This window comes from Anomaloglossus baeobatrachus, chromosome 5, assembly GCF_048569485.1.
Source record: "Anomaloglossus baeobatrachus isolate aAnoBae1 chromosome 5, aAnoBae1.hap1, whole genome shotgun sequence".
NCBI lineage: Eukaryota > Metazoa > Chordata > Amphibia > Anura > Aromobatidae > Anomaloglossus > Anomaloglossus baeobatrachus.
In genome coordinates, this window is record NC_134357.1 from 572,418,161 (window position 1) to 572,441,420 (window position 23,260).

The following is a 23,260-nucleotide window of genomic DNA, read 5'->3' on the forward strand; positions in this document are numbered from 1 at the left end:
CGTCCTCCCACATACTTGCTGCGGCTGGGGGTTGAGCCGGGCTTCCTTACACCTGGGGGTCGGCTCCTGGCCCCAGGCTCGGCCCATTTAAAGGACAGTGTCGTGCAATGTGGCCCGCCTGGCTGCAGCGGCGGCAGATCGGTTGTCCCGTTGAATCATACCGGTCTGTGTCTTTGCCTCGGGTCGGCGGAATCCTCCTCTGTCGCATCCATGGGACGTCATCTGGGCTGGAGGCCAACTCGATTCTTGCAGGTGATGGGGTCACTTGTAGAGACTGCACGGTCTTGGCAAGGGCAGCTACAGTCTTGGTCAGCTCCCGGACCTGCTGTCTGAGCTCTGCAGTGGGATCCTTTTCCAGGGACTGCGCCTCGGCCCCTGCAGCAGCTTGTGTTGCAGGCACCACCCCGGGGTACGTGATAGCAAGAGGCCGGAGGGATACTGGGTCATTCGGTGTAGATTCTCTCAGTACCCGGATGGCCTGGTCCTTAAACTTTGCAAAGTCCAGAGCAGGGTTCTGCAGGACCATGATACGCAGCTGGGTCCTGTGGGCATCTGACAGGAGCCCCTCTATGAACTGCTCAGTTAGGAGTTTGTGTTCTTCACGTACACTCTCTGGGTCCACCTGTTTAATTGCTTTCAGGGCCTCCTGCAAGTTTAAGGCATAGTCCCTTATGCTGTCTGTGGCCCGTTGTTTGCACCCAAAGAATCTCATCTTTGTTTCTGCCGCGGTGCGGGTGTCAAAAGTACTCTTTAGCTTGGCCAGTATCTGGGTTGCTGTCCCTTTATCTGTATCAGGCCAGGACTTCACTTCACGCTGGGCCGCGCCGGCTAGCTGCCCCATTAATATGCCCACCTTCTGGCTCTCAGTCAGAGGATACACCCGGAACAAGCTGTGCAGACTTTCTCTGAAGTCGCTCAAGGTATGGGACTCCCCGGAGTACTGCGGCAGCCATTCCGCTCCCGGGATGTACGGCATTGTGATCGGCATTACCGGCGCTACAGCGGGGGCTGGGGCGACGGCGAATGGGATTGCTTCGGCTGGCGCCGCGGCGTCTCGGGCTATGGCAGCCACCTGCCCTCCCTCCGAGTCGGACATCTTCCTCCCCCTTAGTGAACCTTACCAGGCTCCGTTCACTTTTCAAATTCCCTTCCGGGTCGCGTGGGGTTAACAGCGCTCTGCTCTGATGGCGCGCTCCCTTCGCGCTCTTTGTCAGGCACGCCCCCCTTCTTCCTGCGCTCAGCGGGGCTAATGGCGGCGGCAGTTTGCAAACAGTAACACAGTCTTTTTAGCACAGTTTCTGCAGGCGCACAGTACCCGGTGGGACCGGGCACGAAATCCTGTTCGTGACGCCAAGGTTGACTCGCCCACCCCAGGGCTATGGGACACCCGGTGCCGGGCCGGACTAGTCCGGTGGTAGTCAGTGGTGGCTGGGCCCGGCTCCGTGGCCCTGGTGGGTGTCAGTAGAATATGTGGCTTGATGAATAAAGTTTGTGTTCGTGACGCCACCTGTGGTCTGCGGCTATTAAGCCGCCGCTGCTGTGTGAGGCCTCCGGGGTGATGTTATGGCAGCAATGGTGGTACTGCTCCCCACAGGTGGAGCGGAGCCCCGGGGACACTGTTAGTGCTCTTGAAAGTCTATGGGGTTGTGTGGCTAACATGGTGCAGGGCCGACAGGCAATGAAAGAACCAGGCACAAACAACAGTCTCTTTACCTTTTCCTCTTTTACTTTGGGAACAGTCCAGTCCTGGGAGACCGTTACAGGTGGTGATGGGGATCCGGTCGGCCTGGAAGTACTTGGGGTGATCTTTCTGGCCAGCTGAGTATGAGGCCTACTCCTGTACTTTTCTTTGTTATGATAGGACCCTGCTTCTCTGAATCCAGCAATGGCCCTCTTTGCTGCTGGGACTGATGGCACGTCCCTTTCCCTCTGTAGCAGGCTGCGCAGGCCCTCTCTGGTGCTTCTCTGCTGGAGTCCACACCGGGCCCCGATGCTGCAGCTGTACCTTTGGGATGTTTTTGGGCCAGGTGCTTGCAGCCCTCCTGCCCTTCAGATTCGACTACCAGGGAGTATGTTTAAGCCCTGGTGGCCACAGACTCCGATGTCCGAGTCTCTCCGCTGCCTCTCAGCTACTCCTGCTTCTCTGGGCCAAGCTACTCTAGCTCTAGGCCCCAGATCCACAGGACAGCTCACTCTGCGTCTGTTCACTTCTACTGCTCTCTACAGACTGCCCACTACTCCCTCCCCCAGGCCAGACTTGAGGAAGGCTCCCTGGAATTCCAGGTTCAGAGCTCCCCCTGCTGGCCGGAGGGAGAACTGCGTTGGGTGTTAAACTTGCTGGCCAATGGACCTCCCAATTACCTCCAGGCTCAGCATTAACCCTTTGGAAGGGCAATGCTGTTGTGGCGACCAGGTCCTGGGGCGCCACAATAGCACGTGACCGGAGCTTGTTGCGCGGCCATTGTACTGTATACAATGTACGAGAGCGCGCCGGATCCGACAAAGTGAAGAAAAGCCAGATGTGTGTTCTTAGCCTAACACGGTACAAAGATAGATTTTACCTGGAAAATAAGTAAAAATATAAAGTACAGAGAAGAAAAAAAAATAATAATTCCACCATTGTTCTTTTAGTGTAGTTTTTACTACATTCATTGTATCCTGAAAGTGAGCGGTCCGCGTGATTACAGCAATATCAGACTTGTATATTTTATTATTTAGCGGTGACTAGAGATGAGTGGACCCGGGGACGTTCGGCTTCTGCTGGTCCAGCTGAACCTTTTTAAAGATCGGTTTTGGACCCGGACATGACCTGAACTTTATTTGAAGTCACTGATTGGCAGTTCGGGTCTCCGCCCACATGCAGCCATAAACACATCACTTCCAGGGGAGGGCGGGTTTTTTTGTTTGCGCACACTACATCCAATCACGCTGTTGTTACCCCCAGTGTGAGCCAATCAAACCCTGCAAGCGTCTCACACAGGGCTGTGCTCCGAGCGTACCCGAGCACAGTGATACTCGCGAGGGTGGTAAACCCCCGAACTCGAGCTTAGTTTTCTTGGGAAAAATCTGAGTTCGTTCCCAAAAAACAAAATTCAGTTTCGCTCATCTCTAGTGGTGAATAAAAGTCAGGTTTATAAAAAAATAAAATGTTTTTGTCATTTTATGACACCGGTAACATTATTATTTTTGTATCAATGGAGTTGAGTGAGGACTTGTTTTTTTCTTGATGAGCCGACATTTTCATTGATCCCATTCTAGGTGCAATATGGATAATTAATCACTTTTCATTGTATTAATAATGGCTATAAAATGATATCTCACCTCCCTTATCTCCATTAATTTTACATATCGGCTCATCTTCTCCCCATTCAGGTCCCTACAATATCGGATCCTCTCAGTGGAGATCTTCTATAGAAGAGAATTCTCCTGATTACCCCGTGAAGGATGGATATAGCCAGGGACAAGATGGCGGAGAGGGTATTACACCTCACCCTAGAAATCCTCTTCCGGCTTACTGGAGAGGTGAGAGATTCTGATGACGTCACATTACATCATACTTATCTATGGGAATAACAGATGGACAGAACTGGAGAGGTGAGGACTCTGGAAATGTCTGTAGTGAGATTTATTACTGTGTCTCTCCATAACCAGGATTACACAGTAGTGAAGAAGACCTCTAGTGAGCGCTGTCAGGCCCCTGTGTCTGAGGGATGGGGAAGACCCCTGAGCCCAATCACGGGGCCTCCACCTCACCCCCCGATACATGAGGACATCAATGACCAGAAGATCCTAGAACTCACCTACAAGATGATTGAGCTGCTGACTGGAGAGGTGACACTGCTGGGAATGGTGGGACATTATACAGTAACGCTATGAAGGGATCGGGGGGGTGACGGTATCATTGTATGTGTCAGGTTCCTATAAGGTGTCAGGACGTCACCGTCTATTTCTCCATGGAGGAGTGGGAGTATTTAGAAGGACACAAAGATCTGTACAAGGACGTCATGATGGAGGTTTCCCAGCCCCTCACATCACCAGGTAATAGACAGGACTAAATACACACGGCCTATAATTATGTGTATGTAAGGAATGAATTCAGTCCCTGTATGTGTCTCCTCCAGCTCTATCCAGTAAGAGGACAACACCAGAGAGATGTCCCCGTCCTCTTCTCCCACAGGACTGTAAACAAGAAGATCCCGATGTTCCTCAGGATCATCAGGTAGATGGAGAGAAGGTGCCATGAAATCTCCCTATGATGTGTAGACGGCTGTGAAGGTCTTGTGCTCAGTCTTGTTTTATCCTCCAGTATTATATGTGTTATACTTGTGTAATGAGAGCGGTGAGGCAGGATTAGAGCTGATCATAGATGTGACTTCTCCATCCGTCTGTGACTTTTACAATATTTCTTTCAGGATGAAGATCTGCCCCATATTAATACTACAGAGACATATGTGAGGGGTGATGAGCGGAGTAAAGAGGAGATTCCTACAGATAATCGCCCAGGTGAGTAGTGACCACTAAATGCAGAGAAGTCACAGATTCTTCTCAGTCTCCGGCTGTGGCTGCTTTATCAGGGTTGTAGTCCGGCCATATCAAATGGTCATCATTTTGCTGCTAGACCCCCACATGCTCCTCCACCCAAAATTGCCCCCATTATTTTGGGCTTTGGATGCTCTTATCATGATTAACAGCGTGTCAGCAAGAAGCACGTAGACCAGCCTATGTCTACTTTTTAAATAATTCTATGGAATAAATAAAGCAACAATTTTTGTTAAGATTTATGGGTGCTGGATTCTTTCTCTTGGACTATTACTGCACAGGAGCCAGCCTGTTTCTTTCCATGCACCTCGGCCCTCAAGATGTCCTTATTCATTTATGGTGAGCTGATGGTTTTTTTTTTTACTTTTTTTGGCTTTATAGAGGTAGTAGTCGCCCAGTCGGAAGCTTCCTAGGGGTCTTAAAGGACAAGCTGAGACAAATTTCACAACGTCTTTGCGCATCATTAGCCACCAGAAGTGCCGCAAGATGAACAGAGTTGTCTTCTTTTGAATGGCGTGAGCAGGCAGCTTAGAGGAGTGACCCCACTGCAACTCACACTTCCTGTCCACTTCCGGCAACAAACATTTTTCCGAATTGTATCCGAAACACGCTTACTGTAGCTACTGTGAGCATCTTTAAGGGCTCGATAGTGTATTAAGGCTCTTCCTCCTGGTAGGCTGACAGAAAAGACCTGGAGAGTGCATCCGCCTTGACGTTCTGTTCAGCTGGCTGGAAATGTAAAACATACTCAAAACAAGTGAAGAACAGCAAGCGTTGGGCTTGGCGCGGATTCATCCTCTGCGCCAACTGTAGGTAGGCCAAGTTCCTGTGGTCAGTGTAGATGAAAACAGGATGCACTGATCCTGCCAATTGATATCTGTCATGATAGGTATGGGTAAATACCAGGCAAATAATGAAAAGGAAGCGGAAGAAGGAGGGGAACTGTCTGTAGGGAAGGGAAAGATGGTGACTCCTGATAAAACCTTCCGCTGGCACCTGGCTCTCTGAAGTACCTCGATAGGTTCTACACCTACAGTAAAGGAAATAATTATTTGATCCATTGCTGATTGTGTAAGTTTGCCCACTGACAAAGATATGAACAGTCTATACTTTTAAGGGAAGGTTAATTTCAACAGTGAGGGAGATATTATCCATAATAAAATCCAGAAAATCACATTGTATAAATTATATAAATTTATTTGCATTTTGCAAAGAGAAATAGGTATTTGATCCCCTACCAACCATTAAGAGTTCTGGCTCCTACAGACACTTAGACGCTCCTAATCAACTCGTTACCTGCATTAAAGACAGGTGTCTTACATTGTCACCTGTATAACAGACTCCTGTGCACATGTGTCGCCCAGGGACCAGGGGGTACTCAGATCCGGGCCACGGGGTCACTTCTGTGGGTATCACGGTGGCGTGACCCGGTCTGTGATCCCAGGCTCCACAGTAAAAGGGGATTTGGTAAGGGAGATTGTCCGTGACGCCACCCGTGGTGTGCGGTGAGGTAACGGAGCACCACCACTGCCGGTTAATGGATCCCGGGGATGGTGGTGGGCAGAAAGTTGGTGATTTCCCTCCACGGGTAGGGTGTTGGTGTCCCGGGACCCCGGTGAGGTGGTACGGGGAGGAGATGGAGACGGTCTGCGAGCTGTGCGTCCGGTTGGACCGGGGGATGTTGTTACTCACAGTTCGCTTTGCAAGAAAGTTCACACAGAGTCAGGAATTAACCAGAAACTGCCGGAGTCCGCAACCTTCGGTACGGAGGGTGTTAGTGTCCCACACATGGTGCAGCAGCTCCTGTTCTTTCCCTGCAGCCAGGTGCCTCTCTCTCCACTCTCTTCCTCTTTCTCCTCAGCCGGGAACGGGGAGTCCACTCCCCTGCAGTGATCCGGGTCACCCTAGGTACCGGCGGGCCACTACCCTGCCCCGGCTACCTCTGGCCCCTTCCTCACTAACAGCCTGTCCCGGCCCTTTCGGAGCACGCTTCTGTATCAGCCTGGGAGCTACAACTCCAGACTCATCTTCTGTCTGTCTCTCCACACACTCTGCTCCAGCCCCTCCCCTCTGCTCTATTTTTTTCTTACACTGGGGGATGTGGTTTGTCCTGCTGCACCGGTGTGGGATCAGGTTACCAAGGAGGATTAACTCTTTCTGTGACAACCTGGCTTTGCCAGGGCGTCACACACACACTCAATTAATCAGTCAGACTCTGAAAAAGTGTGTAGGATAGGCACCAGGATAAAAGAATAAAGTTTATTGCACAAAAATTGATATCAAAATTTTAAAAAAAGTTTTTATTGTTAATTTTTGTGCAATAAACTTTATTCTTTTATCCTGGTGCCTATCCTACACACTTTCTTCATGGTTTACCTGTGGTCACAGGTGGAAGGCACATGGACTTATTTCCTGGAGCGATAGAAGTGAGTGCTGGCGATGTTTGCTTTGTTTTGCTTAATAAGTCAGACTCTAACCTCTACAAAATGGGCGACCAAAGAGCTTTCTAAGGATGTCAGGGACAAGATCATAGACCTGCACAAGGCTGGAATGGGCTACAAAACCATAAGTAAGATGCTGGGGTGAGAAGGAGACAACTGTTGGTGCAATAGTAAGACAATGGAAGAAATACAAAATGAGTGTCAATCTGGGGCTCGATGCAAAATCTCACCTCGTGGTGTATCCAGGATCATGAGGAAGGTGAGAGATCAGCCTAAAACTACATGGGGGCAACATGTTAATCATCTCAACACAGCTGGGACCACTGTCACTAAGAAAACCATTGGTAACACATTACGCCATAATGGATTAAAATCCTGCAGTGCCCACAAAGTCCCACTGCTCAAGAAAGCCCATATGCAGCCGGCCAGTCTGAAGTTTGCCAATGAACACCTGGATGATTCTGAGAGTGATTGGGAGAAGGTGCTGTGGTCAGATGAGACAAAAATTGAGCTCTTTGGCACTAACTCAACTTGCCATCTTTGGAGGAAGAGAAATGCTGCCTATAATCAAAAACACCATCCTCACCATCTAGCATGGAAGTGAAAACATTATGTTTTGGGGGTGTGTCTCTGCTAAGGGCATAGGACTACTTCACCGCATCAATGAGACAATAGATGGAGCCATGTACCGTAAAATCCTGAGTGACTACCTTCGCCTGGACATTAAAAATGGGTCATGGCTGGGTCTTTCAGCATAACAATGACCCAAAACATACAGCCAAGGCAACAAAAAAGTTCCTGGAAAAGGTCATGAAGTAGCATAGCCAGTCTCCAGACCTTAATCCCATAGAAAACCTATGAAGGAGCTGAAGCTCCGAGTTGCCAAGCAACAGCCTCAAAATCTTAATGATTTAGAAATGATCTGCAAAGAGGAGTGGAGCAAAATTCCTCCTGACATGTGCGCAAACCTCATCAACTACAAGAAAGTTTGACTGCTGTGCTTGCCAACTAGGGTTTTGCCACCAAGTATTGTCTTGTTTGCCAGAGGGATCAAATACTTATTTCTCTCTAGAAAATGCAAATTTATATCATTTATACAATGTGATTTTCTGGATTTTATTTGTGATATTCTATCTCACAATTAAAATTAACCTACCCTTAAAATTACCTGTTCATGTCTTTGTCAGTGGGCAAACTTACAAAATCAGCAAGGGAGCAAATAAATATTTCCTTCACTCTATGCACCTAGCCCTTGGTTGACCATGAAATGGACCTTAGTGATGAACGCTAGTCACTCCACTAAGTGCTAAATAATACAAAGGGAAAACCAGCAGGGGAATACAAATTAACAACTTATCTCCAGGATGACTTTAGGAGAAGTATAGCAACATGCAACAACATGTCTCCACAGGTGATTGCAAGGCGATTGCTTGCAATCTGGACAGAATAGGAGTAACAATATATCGTCGGGGTCACGTCGGTAGTGACGCACATCCGGCGCCGTTACCGACATCGCAGCGTGTAACACCAATGAGCGACGATCAAAGAGCACAAAAACGTGAAAAATCGTTGCTCGTTGACACGTCGCTCATTTACTTAATATCGTTGCTGCTGCAGGTACGATGTTGTTCGTCGTTCCTGCGGCAGCACACATCGCTATGTGTGACACCGCAGGAGCGACAAACATCTCCTTACCTGCCTCCACCGGCAATGCGGAAGGAAGAAGGTGGGCGGGATGTTAGTCCCGCTCATCTCCACCCCTACGCTTCTATTGGATGCCTGCCGTGTGACATCGCTGTGACGCTGCATGAACCGCCCCCTTAGAAAGGAGGCGGTTCGCCGGCCAGAGCGACGTCGCAGGGCAGGTAAGTCCGTGTGACGGGGACTAACGAGGTTGAGTGGGTACGCTCGCTTGCGATCTCGCTAGCGAGATCGCAGCGTGTAAAGTACCCTTAACACTCACTGGCAATAAACCAAGGGGAAATGCAGGTATACATGGACACAGGGAGTGGGGATAAAGATGAGCAGCTGAATTGCCAAGGTGTTCGAAGGATACGAAAGGGAAAGGAGGACACCCTGAAAGAGAAGATACATGGAACTCAATTCACCATCAGAGAAGAAAGAATAAAATATCAAGGAGCAACTTAGGCAGCAAGATGCAGCGACCTTCTACAGCAGGACACCACAGGGTTGTCTGTCAACTGTGACACACCCATGACAGTATCGCCACACCTCCAGAGCCATCTTGATCACTAACAATTCTCGGTGGCCAATCGAGTACTTGCATTTAGGACCAGAGAAGGCCTCAGAGAGGAAGCAACAGGTTATTCTCTTACCAGAAGCCAACTTCTGTGTGAGGATCATACCAGCTCCGGAGGACAAAGCATTATTTTGTTAATCTCCAGCTATGCTGTGCTAGAGCCGATGAGAATACCTGCTTGAGAGCAATAAATGCATTCTCCGCTTCAGAAGTCTGCATCTTAGGATTCGGCCCCTTGCGAGTCAGGGCAGTGATGGGGAGAATCCAGTTCAAGAATTGCTGAATTAATTGGCAGTAATAATTGGCGAAACCCAGGAACCGCTGAATAGCTTTCACTCTGTCAGTATGAAACCACTTCAGAAACGCTGACATGTTCTCCAGATCTATCCTGAAACCGCTGTCAGAGATTATGTAGCCCAGGTAGAGAAATCAAGGGCATTTGAAAAGGCACTTCTCAAATTTGGCATACAAATGAGCTCCCTCAGCCTCTGTAGAATCTCGCCAACATTGCTCTTGTGCATTGGCAGATCGGGAAAGAATACGAAAATGTCATTCAGATACACCACTATCAATGAGTAGAGTAGATCTCAGAAGATTTGGTTCATAAATTCCTGAAAAACCTCTGCAGCAATGCTGAGTCCAAAAGGGATTACTCAATACTCACCAACCACAAAGAGAGTTATATTCTCTTATTTAAGGAGTATAAAACTGTAATACCAACAAACTTAACCCCTTTGTTATAAATATATAAATTTTAATCAATATACCACACCAAAGACAAGTGCAAAATTAAAATACATTGATGCATATATTATGGTTGGTGGAGGGTTTTTGGGCTTTTCCCTATTCTCCCCCTTCCTAACCGTGGGGGTCGGCACCCTATGACGTCACGCTCAGGTGCCCCGACTCTGCGTCGACTGGCCCTGTTATAGCCCTATGCTTCACACTAATTTGTGCTGCTATTCTAAAAGAGGGGCTCTTTCAGGTTAGAGTGATTCCCATTCATGCCTCAGTAGTGAAATATTGTTGACCTATCTTTGGCCAACAACCTCTCTACTTTGTTAGTTCCAGTGTTCACATTAAATCTGGAATAAACTAGTTTTTTACAAAAGAGGGTTTTGGGACACAGTCTTAGGTTCATGCATCAATTCCAGGATATTATCAAAAATGGATGGATCGACATAGTAGCCCGTCCTTATTTTTGCCCAACGCGTTTCCCCTCCAGGACTTGCAATCAAAGGAGGTTCTTCAGGGGCTTGTCCAGATTTGAATCACATAAACGGTGAACTGTAACAACAATTTGTCTCAATCAAAAAAACCCTATTCATAGTTCCACCAGCCCTATATATGAATAAGACTCCCTAATCAGTCCATACTTACTAAATATTCCATTAATCAAGGAATACATCCATCCTTCAATGAGGAATCCTTTACTGCTGAAAAATATATATATATACATATGTAGACATTATCTTCCAGGGTCCCCTCTAGTTCCAACATTTATCACCCACAGTAGTACTTACTTGCAGACAAGGCTGCGTAGATGAACAGAGCATCTGTCTATGAACCACCAAAGGATAGGCGATTGTTTACACTAATCTCCCATAGGGTATATTTAACCCTCCAATGTGGAGTTGTTAGTAACTGCAATACATATATAGGAAAGAGTTTTTAATCCCTCCAACATTACAAAGATGGAATTAATTCCCCATGGAATAAAGTACTTACTGTTGGGTGAAGCGGCAACAATATGCTGGATGTTTTTGCTGGGAGTGCAGGTAGTACACGCCTGTTTGTTATGGCTACCCGTGGGGTTTAAATATCCCTCCAGCCATCCATAATTTCCGGTTCCTCAAGTGGGAGTATTGATTGTCACTTCCCCCATCCTATCGGGCTGTAAGGTTCCCATGAGGTCACTTCCGGTTACCATATTTGGTTCTCCGGGTTTAATGCGACACGTCACTTCCATTTCAGTATTCCATATTGTTCTATATCAAGCGGAGTCTTAATAATTCAAAGTAACTTATTCCACCAGTTATTCGGGGTGTATACTGTGAGTGGCCACTTGTGTCGATTGTCTCCTATGCATTTATATATGATACCAGGTAGCGATACGTCACTTCCGATCGTTTCTAATAAAGTTTGTATACTAGTACGTCGCCACTTCACCCAGCCTATCGGGCTGTGAGGTTCCCATGAGGTCACTTCCGGTTACCATATTTGGTTCTCCGGGTTTAATGCGACACGTCACTTCCGTTTCAGTTTTCCATATTATTCTATATCAAGCGGGGTCTAATAATTCAAAGTAACTTATTCCACCAGTTATTCGGGGTGTATACTGTGAGTGGCCACTTGTATCGATTGTCTCCTATGTATTTATATATGATAACAAGTAGCGATACATCACTTCCGGTCCCGATCATTTCTAATAAAGTTTGTATCCTAGTGCGTCGCTTCCTGTTTCTATGGTAACTGCTATTTACCCATATGTTATGTATGGGGCGGCGTGTCTATGTGGCTTCATTGGGCTATATCCATCTATATTCGGTGTGTATAGGCTATTCTTATCACAGGAACCTGGAATCCCAGTAATGTAGAAATTAAATACTTCAATAAAGGTAATTTGATATTGATAATCATTTTGGATTCAATAAAGGAGTATTTAGTTAAAAGAGGGACTTTGGTGGACCAGAACATGGCTTTTTGTATACTTTTTTGAATTTCACTCCTACCTTATCTATTATGGTAATCTATCTCAATCTCATTGTTAAACTGCTATATATTCTTTAGCAGCCCATATTTTCCGACACTATCCTTCTCTTGGAAGGTACCTTATGTGTCTGCTGGATTATTCTAGCATTTTGACCTATATAAAGCTCACAAAACTGAGTTGCTCATTCCGCCCCTTTGGATGGGTGGACTGTAGCCAAAAAATCCATCGTGTCTCCCTCTGTTTTGTGAGCTTTATATAGGTCAAAAAACCTTTATTGAAGTATTTAATTTCTACATTACTGGGATTCCAGGTTCCTGTGATAAGAATAAGTATGGACTGATTAGGGAGTCTTATTCATATATAGGGCTGGTGGAACTATGAATAGGGTTTTTTTGATTAATTGAGACAAATTGTTGTTACAGTTCACCGTTTATGTGATTCAAATCTGGACAAGCCCCTGAAGAACCTCCTTTGATTGCAAGTCCTGGAGGGGAAACGCGTTGGGCAAAAATAAGGACGGGCTACTATGTCGATCCATCCATTTTTGATAATATCCTGGAATTGATGCATGAACCTAAGACTGTGTCCCAAAACCCTCTTTTGTAAAAAACTAGTTTATTCCAGATTTAATGTGAACACTGGAACTAACAAAGTAGAGAGGTTGTTGGCCAAAGATAGGTCAACAATATTTCACTACTGAGGCATGAATGGGAATCACTCTAACCTGAAAGAGCCCCTCTTTTAGAATAGCAGCACAAATTAGTGTGAAGCATAGGGCTATAACAGGGCCAGTCGACACAGAGTGGGGGCACCTGAGGGTGACGTCATAGGGTGCCGACCCCCACGGTTAGGAAGGGGGAGAATAGGGAAAAGCCCAAAAACCCTTCACCAACCATAATATATGCATCAATGTATTTTAATTTTGCACTTGTCTTTGGTGTTTTGTATATTGATTAAAATTTATATATTTATAACAAAGGGGTTAAATTTGTTGGTATTACTCAATACTCATAGTGACTGTCATGGGTATTAAAGGTAGTATTCCATTTGTCTCCCGACCATATACGGACAAGGTTCTATGCACCATGGAGGTCGAGCTTGGAGAAGATTTTAGAACCTTTAGAAATAGTTGAACAAATGCAGTATAAACAGCAGAGGATACTTATTCTTAACATTGATTTGGTTGGTTGGCAGGCTCCGGCTGGTGAGGAAGACTTCTGGATAAATCCCTTTCCAGATTCTCCTTGATTTACTCTGGCATAGCTTGGGTTTCCGCTTGGGACAGAGGGTAGACATGGCCGTGTTGAGGGGAGAAACCAGAAAGTAGGTCAATAGGACAATCACATGGCCTACGTGGAGATAGAGTCTCAGCCTCCTTCTTGTTGAAGACGTCTGCATAGGCCCAGCAGGTGGATGGCAGACCCGGAAGATTTGAGCGCATCATTGGTGGTCGGCCATGATAGACTAGAATGAGACATTTTTCATGACAGGGATAATGTCACGCTCCCCGGGTCCTCCGCTCCGCTCCCCGGGTCCTCTGCTCCGCTCCCCGGCTCACCTGCCACGCTCCCCGCTCTCCAGCCTCCAGTGCCCGCGCTTCCCAAGCCTCCTGGTCCCCGCTCCCGGCGCCCGTCGGCTTCCCAGTCCCTGGTCGGCTCTGCTGCGTCCTCCTCTCAGCTTCCTGCCCTGGCTTCTGGCACCCGGGCCGCGCGCATGCGCGTTAGGGCGCGCGCGCGGTCACTGACCCTTTCTTAAAGGGCCAGTGTCCACTGACAGGAAATGATGCATACAGGTACAGGGTATAAAGGGGGTTAATGTCCAAGGGAGCGGGGCCTGTTCTTCGTGTTTTCCCAAGCTAGGAGTCAGGTCTCCTTGTGTTCTGTGAGATACTTACCTCTCTGTCTTCTAGAGCCGATCCTGCATCGCCATCCGGTCCTGCTGTATCTCGAACCCCGAACGCTGCCCATCTGCCATCCTAACAGTCCGTACCATCTCGGTTCCCTGCGGTGACCTGTCTTCTCGCTCCAACGGTTCCGGACTCCGCCAGACATCATCACGGCTTCCGAACCTGAGCTCCGTCACCCAGACCACCATCAGTGACCTCGTGGTCCCAGGGACTTCTCCATTGTGTTCCAGTGCACGGACTGTCCTGCTACCTAAAGTGCTCCGGCTACCGGACTCCTTTCCCTCATTGGGGAGTTCGGCCCAGTGGATCCACCTCCCGGGTCTGCCCGTCCATCTGGCCCTAACAGTAAGAACAGGCCATGGATCCCGCCGAAGCACTAGCGGCCTTGCAAGAGGAACTCCAACGCCAGCGTGAAGTCCAGACCCGCATGCTGAACTTTATGACCTCCGTGGACGCCCGCTTGAACACGCTACAAGCCTCGGTTACATCTTCAGCGCCCCGGGCCTCCACTAGTCAATCCACGGCCCCCGCTCCTGTGGCAGCCTCCTCGGATGCTTCCAGACTGCGTTTGGCCTCACCACCCCGGTACGCCGGAGATCCCAAGACCTGCAGGGGGTTTATAAACCAATGCTCCCTCCATTTCACGCAGCTGCCACATTTGTTTGCCTCCGACCAAGCCAAGGTCGCCTTCATCATGTCTCACCTAGAGGGCGAGGCACTGGCGTGGATGAACCCTTTGTGGGAGAAGGAGGACCCTATGACCAAGAACCTCCAGGAATTCCTGCAGGCCTTTCGCAGCACCTTTGACGAACCCGGACGCGCCTCCGCGTCTGCTTCATCTCTTCTCCGGTTACGTCAGGGGACTCTGACGGTGGGTCAATACGCCATCCGTTTCCGCACCTTGGCTTCAGAACTCGGGTGGAATAACGAGGCCCTAACCGCCGCCTTCTGGGAAGGACTCTCGGGTCGAATCAAAGATGAGCTGGCTGGACGTGACGTACCGTCCACCCTGGACGCCCTGATTACCCTAGCGACTCGAGTGGACATACGCTTTCAGGATCGGTCCAAAGAGGTGTCCCGTGAGAGACGTCCGGTAAGGCATTCCTCTCCTCCACAGAAGCCCGCCGTACTCCAGTCAACGGCCTCTGGTGTCTCCATCCATGAGCCCATGCAGATCGACCGTGTGCGACAGTCAGAACAACGCCGAGCAGAGCGGCTCGCCAAGGGTCTCTGCTTCTACTGCGGAGAGGGCACACACCTGCTACGCTCCTGTCCAGAGAGGCCGGGAAACTCCAAAGCCTAGGGTTGGTAGGAGAGGCCACCCTAGGTGCTGGGACTCTCTCAGACCCAGTTACATGGACTGTGCAAGTGACAACGGGAGAGACGCGGTTTACGGCTGAGGCGTACCTCGATTCTGGGGCAGCAGGCAATTTCATCCAGCAGGCCACGGTGGACAAATACCAGGTGCCTGTTACTCCACTCGCCAAACCTCTTGTGATTGCCTCTGTGGATGGGAGACCCCTCTCTGACACCATCTCCTGGATCACCAAGCCGCTTGAACTGCGTATCGGTGCTCTGCACACCGAGAACATTGCTCTCTACGTCCTCCCACATATGTCACATCAAATCCTGCTGGGCCTTCCTTGGTTGCGGACACACGAGCCTTCAGTCAGCTGGGGCACTGGCGATATCACTCGATGGGGGTCTTCTTGCCATGAGAACTATCTGAAGACCATACAACCTATCCGGCGACCTCCGGTTCCCGAGTCCCTACCGGGACTGCCCTCAGCCTATTGGTCCTTCGTGGACGTCTTTGATAAGAAGGAGTCCGAAGTACTTCCGCCACATCGTCCTTACGATTGTGCCATTGATCTGCTTCCGGGAACTACACCACCTCGAGGACGGATATATCCACTGTCTCCAGCCGAAACAAGGGCCATGTCTACGTACATCACAGAGAGCCTGGCTAAGGGATTCATTCGGAGATCCTCCTCTCCTGCTGGAGCAGGCTTCTTCTTCGTAAAGAAGAAAGAGGGCGACCTACGCCCATGTATAGACTACCGGGGATTGAACCTAATCACCGTAAAAAACAAGTACCCCCTGCCGCTCATCCCCGAATTGTTTGATCGGCTCAGAGGAGCTCGTGTGTTCACCAAGTTGGACCTTCGGGGTGCCTACAACCTGGTCCGTATCCGCTCAGGGGATGAATGGAAGACCGCGTTCAACACTCGCGATGGGCACTATGAATACTGCGTGATGCCCTTTGGCCTGTGTAACGCACCAGCAGTCTTCCAAGAATTAGTGAACGATGTGTTCCGGGACCTTCTCTACGTTTGTGTGGTGGTATATCTGGATGACATCCTTGTCTTCTCTCCGGACCTCCAGACCCACCGAGAGAACGTGCAACTGGTTCTACAAAGACTGAGAGAGAATCGTCTGTACGCCAAGTACGAGAAGTGCGTCTTCGAACAGTCTTCTCTCCCCTTCCTGGGTTACCTCATCACCGATACCGGACTGCAGATGGATCCAAAGAAGGTCTCTTCCGTTCTCAACTGGCCTCCTCCTTCTGGACTGAAGGCAATCCAACGCTTTCTGGGATTCGCCAACTACTACCGCCAGTTTATTCCTCACTTCTCGGCTCTGACTGCTCCTCTTTCCGCCTTGACCAAGAAGGGGGCTAATCCAAAGGACTGGTCATCTGCGGCCGACGCCGCGTTTGGCTCTCTAAAGCGAGCCTTTGCCTCCTCTCCTGTACTCCATCGTCCAGAGTTAAACCGCCAGTTCACCTTGGAGGTGGATGCCTCCTCCTCGGGAGCCGGAGCAGTGCTCATGCAGAAGTCCTCCTCCGGAAAGATGGTGACTTGCGGTTTTTTCTCCAAGAGCTTCTCAGCGCCTGAACGCAACTACACCATCGGTGACCGAGAGCTGTTGGCAGTCAAACTGGCTCTGGAGGAATGGCGCTATCTTCTGGAAGGAGCAGTGTACCCCGTCATTATTTACACGGACCACAAAAACCTGGAATACCTGCGGACGGCTCAGCGACTGAACCCACGGCAAGCCAGGTGGTCCTTGTTCTTTGCCCGGTTCGACTTCCAGCTCCATTTCCGACCCGCGAACAAGAATGTACGCGCTGATGCCTTGTCTAGGTCTTTCATGCCCATGGAGCAGGAGGAAGAGACATCCCAACCCATCATCTGCCCTAGTAAGATCATTCCGGTGGCTCCTGTCACTCTGGCCCAGATACCGCCTGGGAAGACCTATGTCTCTGAGACTGACAGGCAAAGAGTGTTACACTGGGGCCATGCCTCGAAAACAGCCGGTCATGCAGGTCAGAAGAGAACATGGAGTGCGATTGCACGTCATTACTGGTGGCCATCTCTTCGCACGGACGTCGCCTCTTTTGTCTCTGCCTGCTCCTCCTGTGCCAGGAACAAGACTCCCAAACACCTGCCATATGGCCGTCTTCTGCCTCTGCCCATACCCTCAGTTCCCTGGCAACACATAGCGATGGACTTTATTACGGACTTGCCATTGTCCTCCGGACACACAGTCATATGGGTCGTGGTGGATCGGTTCTCTAAAATGGCCCATTTCGTTCCTATGGCTGGACTACCCTCTGCCCAGGAACTCGCGGACGCCTATATACATCATATCTTCCGCTTGCATGGCTTTCCATCACACATAGTGTCCGACAGAGGAACTCAGTTCACCTCCCGCTTCTGGAGGGCTCTCTGTAAACATCTGGGAGTGACTCTGGACTTTTCTTCGGCCTACCATCCTCAGTCGAACGGCCAAGTGGAACGGGTCAATCAGATATTGGCCTCTTTCTTACGTCACTACGTCAACGCCCATCATGACGATTGGTCCACGCTTCTTCCTTGGGCTGAATTCTCACATAATCACCACGTCAGTGAGTCCTCCTCCAGTTCTCCCTTCCATGTCGTCTACGGACTTCAGCCGTCTGTCCCATTGCCTGTATCCTCTTCCTCGGACATCCCTGCTGCTGATGCAGTACTCTGTGACTTTACAACCATTTGGGACTCAGTTAAGGCCTCCCTTGCACGTGCATCCCTGCGGATGAAGAGACACCCGGACAAGAGACGTCTGGATCCTCCGTGTTTCTCTCCGGGAGATCTCGTCTGGCTTGCTTCCAAATACATCCGACTGATGATACCATCCTACAAGCTGGGACCTCGCTACATCGGACCGTTTAAAATCCTCGGCAAGATCAATGAGGTCTCCTACAAACTACAGCTCCCGGCCACGATGAGGATACCCAACTCCTTCCACGTGTCTCTGCTCAAGCCGGTTGTCCTTGGTCCCTTCTCCGCTGCCGCCAGTCCGGCTCCTCCTCCTATTGCTGAGGACGACATCTATGCGGTAAGGGATATCGTGGCCATGAAGACCGTGCGCGGTCGACAGTTCTTCCTGGTGGACTGGGAAGGGTATGGTCCTGAGGATAGGTCCTGGGAGCCCAGAGAGAACGTGGGCACTCCTCTGATCCGTGCCTTCCTGTCCCGGTTGCGGGGAGGGGGGCGTGGGGGGGGGTACTGTCACGCTCCCCGGGTCCTCCGCTCCGCTCCCCGGGTCCTCTGCTCCGCTCCCCGGCTCACCTGCCACGCTCCCCGCTCTCCAGCCTCCAGTGCCCGCGCTTCCCAAGCCTCCTGGTCCCCGCTCCCGGCGCCCGTCGGCTTCCCAGTCCCTGGTCGGCTCTGCTGCGTCCTCCTCTCAGCTTCCTGCCCTGGCTTCTGGCACCCGGGCCGCGCGCATGCGCGTTAGGGCGCGCGCGCGGTCACTGACCCTTTCTTAAAGGGCCAGTGTCCACTGACAGGAAATGATGCATACAGGTACAGGGTATAAAGGGGGTTAATGTCCAAGGGAGCGGGGCCTGTTCTTCGTGTTTTCCCAAGCTAGGAGTCAGGTCTCCTTGTGTTCTGTGAGATACTTACCTCTCTGTCTTCTAGAGCCGATCCTGCATCGCCATCCGGTCCTGCTGTATCTCGAACCCCGAACGCTGCCCATCTGCCATCCTAACAGTCCGTACCATCTCGGTTCCCTGCGGTGACCTGTCTTCTCGCTCCAACGGTTCCGGACTCCACCAGACATCATCACGGCTTCCGAACCTGAGCTCCGTCACCCGGACCACCATCAGTGACCTCGTGGTCCCAGGGACTTCTCCATTGTGTTCCAGTGCACGGACTGTCCTGCTACCTAAAGTGCTCCGGCTACCGGACTCCTTTCCCTCATCGGGGAGTTCGGCCCAGTGGATCCACCTCCCGGGTCTGCCCGTCCATCTGGCCCTAACAGATAACCCCATCTAAGCAGATCTCCAGTCCAAGACAGGCTAGTTAATCTGAAGCCACAGCAGCCCCAGTAGCAGTGGGTGCAATGGCCATGCAAACTTATAGAAGGTGATCTTCATTGAGTGCAGCATTCCACCCAGAGCTCAACTTGCTTGGTGACTATCTGGATAGCCTCTGATAAAAGTTTTCCATCCACAGATTTAACAGCTATTGGAGCTTGATCCACAATGACCTGTTGTATGACGTTTCCAGCAGAACCAGAATCCAGATAGGCAGACTGAATGAATACAGTGTGCCACAGAATAGAGTGGGATATGGATGAGGATGGAGAGGACTTGCCCTCACCTAGGTTAGCCTCTCTTACGGACCCTAGGCTTGGAAATTTCCTGGCTTCAAAGGACAGATAAGAATGTGACTGTGGTGAAACGGTTCACCAGATGAGGCTTTGCCAGGTTCACACGATCTACCTCCATGCGCTCAGGCGAAACAGCAGGGACCGTGTATCACAGCATGATGGGTGTCTGGAAGGTAGGAGCCAGGCGCAACGATTCCTCGAGGTTCACCTCTATGGAGCATTATTTGGAACCTGATATCAATGCGGATAGCTAGAGATACCAAGTCGTCCATGGAAAATGGCACATTACGGCTGTCCTGTTCGTCCTTGATTCTTCTGGACCGACCCTCTCAGAATGAAGCCACCAGTGCCTCTTTATTGCAGTCTAGTTTGAAGGACAAAGTGTGGAAAAAGATGGCATAGTGGCCTATAGTGAGAATTAAGTGGCAAAGTTACTTAACAGATTGTTAAGCAGATACTAGGATACAGACATATGTTCACACACACAGCATAAGACTCAGCAAATGGAACAGTACCTCACAACTAGCAACACATCTCTAAGGATAGACCACATTACTCAGTAGAGATGAGAGAACCTTTGAAGGTACGGTTCGCAGGGTAAATTCAAGCCTTAGATAAGGTTCGGTTTGTGACCCTGACTTGAACTGAACCTCAATGGAAGTCAGTAATTGGGCAGTTTGTGTCTCCGCCCACATGCTGTCAGCCATAAGCAGAACACTTTTAGGGGTGGGTGGTGGGGTTTTTCAAACTTTTTTTTTGTTTGTGTGTATACACTGCATCTGGTCACGCTAACTTTACCCCAATTGTGAACCGTTCAAACACTGCACGCAGCTCGGACTGAGCATCACTCATACCCAAGCAAAGCGCTGATGGCTTGAGTGGTTTGCACTCATAATGCACTTGAACTTCGAATCCAAACCTTGTTTTTTTTGGAAGTAAATTTCCAAACCTGAACCTCGAGCCTCAGATTCGCTCATCTCTATTGTCCAGGCACTTCACATAGGGAGAGATTTCTTAAAAACCTAGTGCCTCTTAACCATAGGTTTAGAGGCTCTTCTGAGTTAGGTCACGCTGACCCTTTAAGAATAGGTGCATGGGTACCCTAAGCACACTACCAGGAGACATGCACCGTATGTGCAGGCACTGGGAAACAGCGGCAGGGACACAGAAGCCAGCATTGGGTGGCAGAGAGGGTAAGTGTTTGGGTATGCCGGTAACGACGTTACAAGCTATTTTATAAATGATATCCTTAAATTTGTAAATATTAAAAATAATTTTTATTTTTGGCAGATGACTGTACCAGGAGATTAGAGGCACAACTGACATCTTCAATTTTTAAATCAGAAGACCCTGATATCGCACAAGATATAACTGAAGTGACTGCCTCAATTTCAACTTTAGAATATGAAAAAATTCATAAAAGAATTTACACAGGGGAGAAAAGATTTTCTTCAGAGTCTGTTATGTACCAGAGAACTCACACAGGGGATAAGACTTTTTCATGTTCTAAATGTGGGAAATGTTTTTACCAAAAATCCCATCTTGTTACACACCAGAGAACTCACACAGAGGAGAAGCCCTTTTCATGTTCAGAATGTGGGATATGTTTTGAATATTTTGTTGCATATCAGAGAACTCACAAGGCAGCGAAGCCATATTTATGTTCAGAATGTGGGAAATTTTTTAACAAAAAATCAAATTTTGTTGACCATCAGAGAACTCACACAGGGGAGAAGCCTTTTTCATGTTCGGAATGTGGGATTAGTTTTTCGCATAAATCACATTATGTTACACATAAGAGAACTCACACAGGGGAGAAGCCATATTCATGTTCTGAATGTGGGAAATGTTTTAACCAAAAATCAAATCTTGTTAGACATCAGAGAATTCACACAGGGGAGAAGCCTTTTTCATGTTCAGAATGTGGAAGATGTTTTGTAGGTAAACCAGGTCTTGTTATACATCAGAGAACTCACACAGGCGAGAAGCCTTTCTCATGTTCAGAATGTGGGAAATGTTTTTCAGATCAATCAAGTCTTACTAAACACAAAAGAATTCACACAGGAGAAAAACCCTTTTCATGTTCAGAATGTGGGAAATGTTTTTCAGATCAATCAAGTCTTGCTAAACACCAAAGAATTCACACAGTGGGGAAACCCTTGTGTTTAGAATGAGGAAAATATTTTACACACAAATGGCATCATTTTAAACATCACACAACTCACAAGGGTAGAAGCCAACTTGAAAATTATAATTTGTTGACCACTATGAAAAATTCACATTGGAAGAAACCATATACAGTCCTGCTCATTGTTATTGGCATCTATGAAGTTTAAGTACTGTACATAATGTAGAATATCTCGTGAAAAAAATTAATCAAGTGAAACAGCTTTATTGGATAGAGCACTCTTGTTAAATACAAAAGAGCAAATGATAAACAATTTAAAACTAAAAAAATAATGGGAAGGAAATATCAAAAAACCTAAAGCTTGTTGTGACACTGGTATTGGTACCCTTTACATTAAATTAGTATGAAAACATATTTTGATTTGTCTCTGGTAAATTACAAATGAGAATCACCTGTGATAAATGGTCGGTTCCCATGTGACATGAATTAGGCAATGAATGATGACTTCAGTGTTTTATGAAGCTTCGTGGTAGGAGGCAATTTTCCTTTGTCACAATGGTTAAGACAAAGAAGCTGTCTGAAGACATCAGAACTGCTATTCTTAGCAAATACAAGACTTCCAAAGGTTATAAGGCCATTTCCAAAGACCTTGTTATCCAAGTTTCAACATTGTGCAATGTTATTAAGACGTTTGCCAAGCATAAAACCATCATGAGCCTCCCTGGACCTGGGGGAAAGAAGAAAATTTACAAGAGATGTCTTTGAAGGTTGGTGCAAATAGTGGAAAAACCACCACGTCAAACATCCAAAGATTGGAGGGCCGACATGGAATAGTCTGGGGTGATGATTTCAACAAGTACCATCCGACACACACTAAATCAAGCAGAACTTTATGGACAAAGGCCAAGGAAAAGCCATTGCTGAAAAAAACCCCAAAAAGGAACAACTGATCTTTGCCAAAGAGTATATTGACAACGCACAATTCTTTTTAGAAAAAGTTCTGTGGACAGATGAAACAAAAATATACCTTTTTGGCAATGCAAAGCAACAGTTTGTTTAAAGACGGCACAATGAATCTTATAAGGAAAAGAACACCCTACCAACAGTTAAGCATGGTGGAGGATCCATAATGCTGTGGGGTTTCTTTGCTGCATCTGGCACAGGAGGCTATGACCATATCACAGGAAAACGTGTGCAACCAAGTGTTAATTAGGGGGGCCTTTATTGCTGCATGTGCTGTTTATTCTGTTTCTTTTTTGAAATTGCAACATGTAAGTTGACAATGTTTTATTGTTGCATTACTTTGGACAGTAATTAAAAAATCCTGAAGATATAACTTTGGTACATTTCCATTTATTTATGAAGATATTGTACAGTCTATGAAAAAATGAAGGTGTGCCAATATTGGCGGGCTGCACAGTATTGGCAAACTGACAAGAAAACACAAAAGAGACAAAGTAAAGGCAAGAAAGTAAAGAAAGGGAAATCACGTTAGAAGTTACATTAGAATTATAATATATACAGTTACTAATAGACGTATGTTTTCTAAACATCAAATAAAAAACAATATTCCATGTGCATCGAATATTTCACATTATTATGCGTTTATATATTC

General features: G+C 48.1%; 2 protein-coding genes across 2 annotated transcripts in view; one reads left to right on the plus strand and one right to left on the minus strand.

Moving 5' to 3' along the window:
- The window catches only part of LOC142312359 (uncharacterized), a 336,375-nt gene that overhangs the window by 79,212 nt on the left and 233,903 nt on the right, over positions 1-23,260 (minus strand). The gene's annotated exons all lie outside the window — the stretch shown is intronic.
- On the plus strand, positions 3,909-23,142 carry LOC142312382 (uncharacterized). The gene is made up of 4 exons (XM_075351323.1): positions 3,909-4,038; positions 4,122-4,219; positions 4,413-4,503; positions 20,808-23,142. Exons 1-4 carry the CDS (start codon positions 3,954-3,956, stop codon positions 21,689-21,691), a joined length of 1,158 nt encoding a protein of 385 aa, XP_075207438.1. The 5' UTR covers positions 3,909-3,953; the 3' UTR covers positions 21,692-23,142.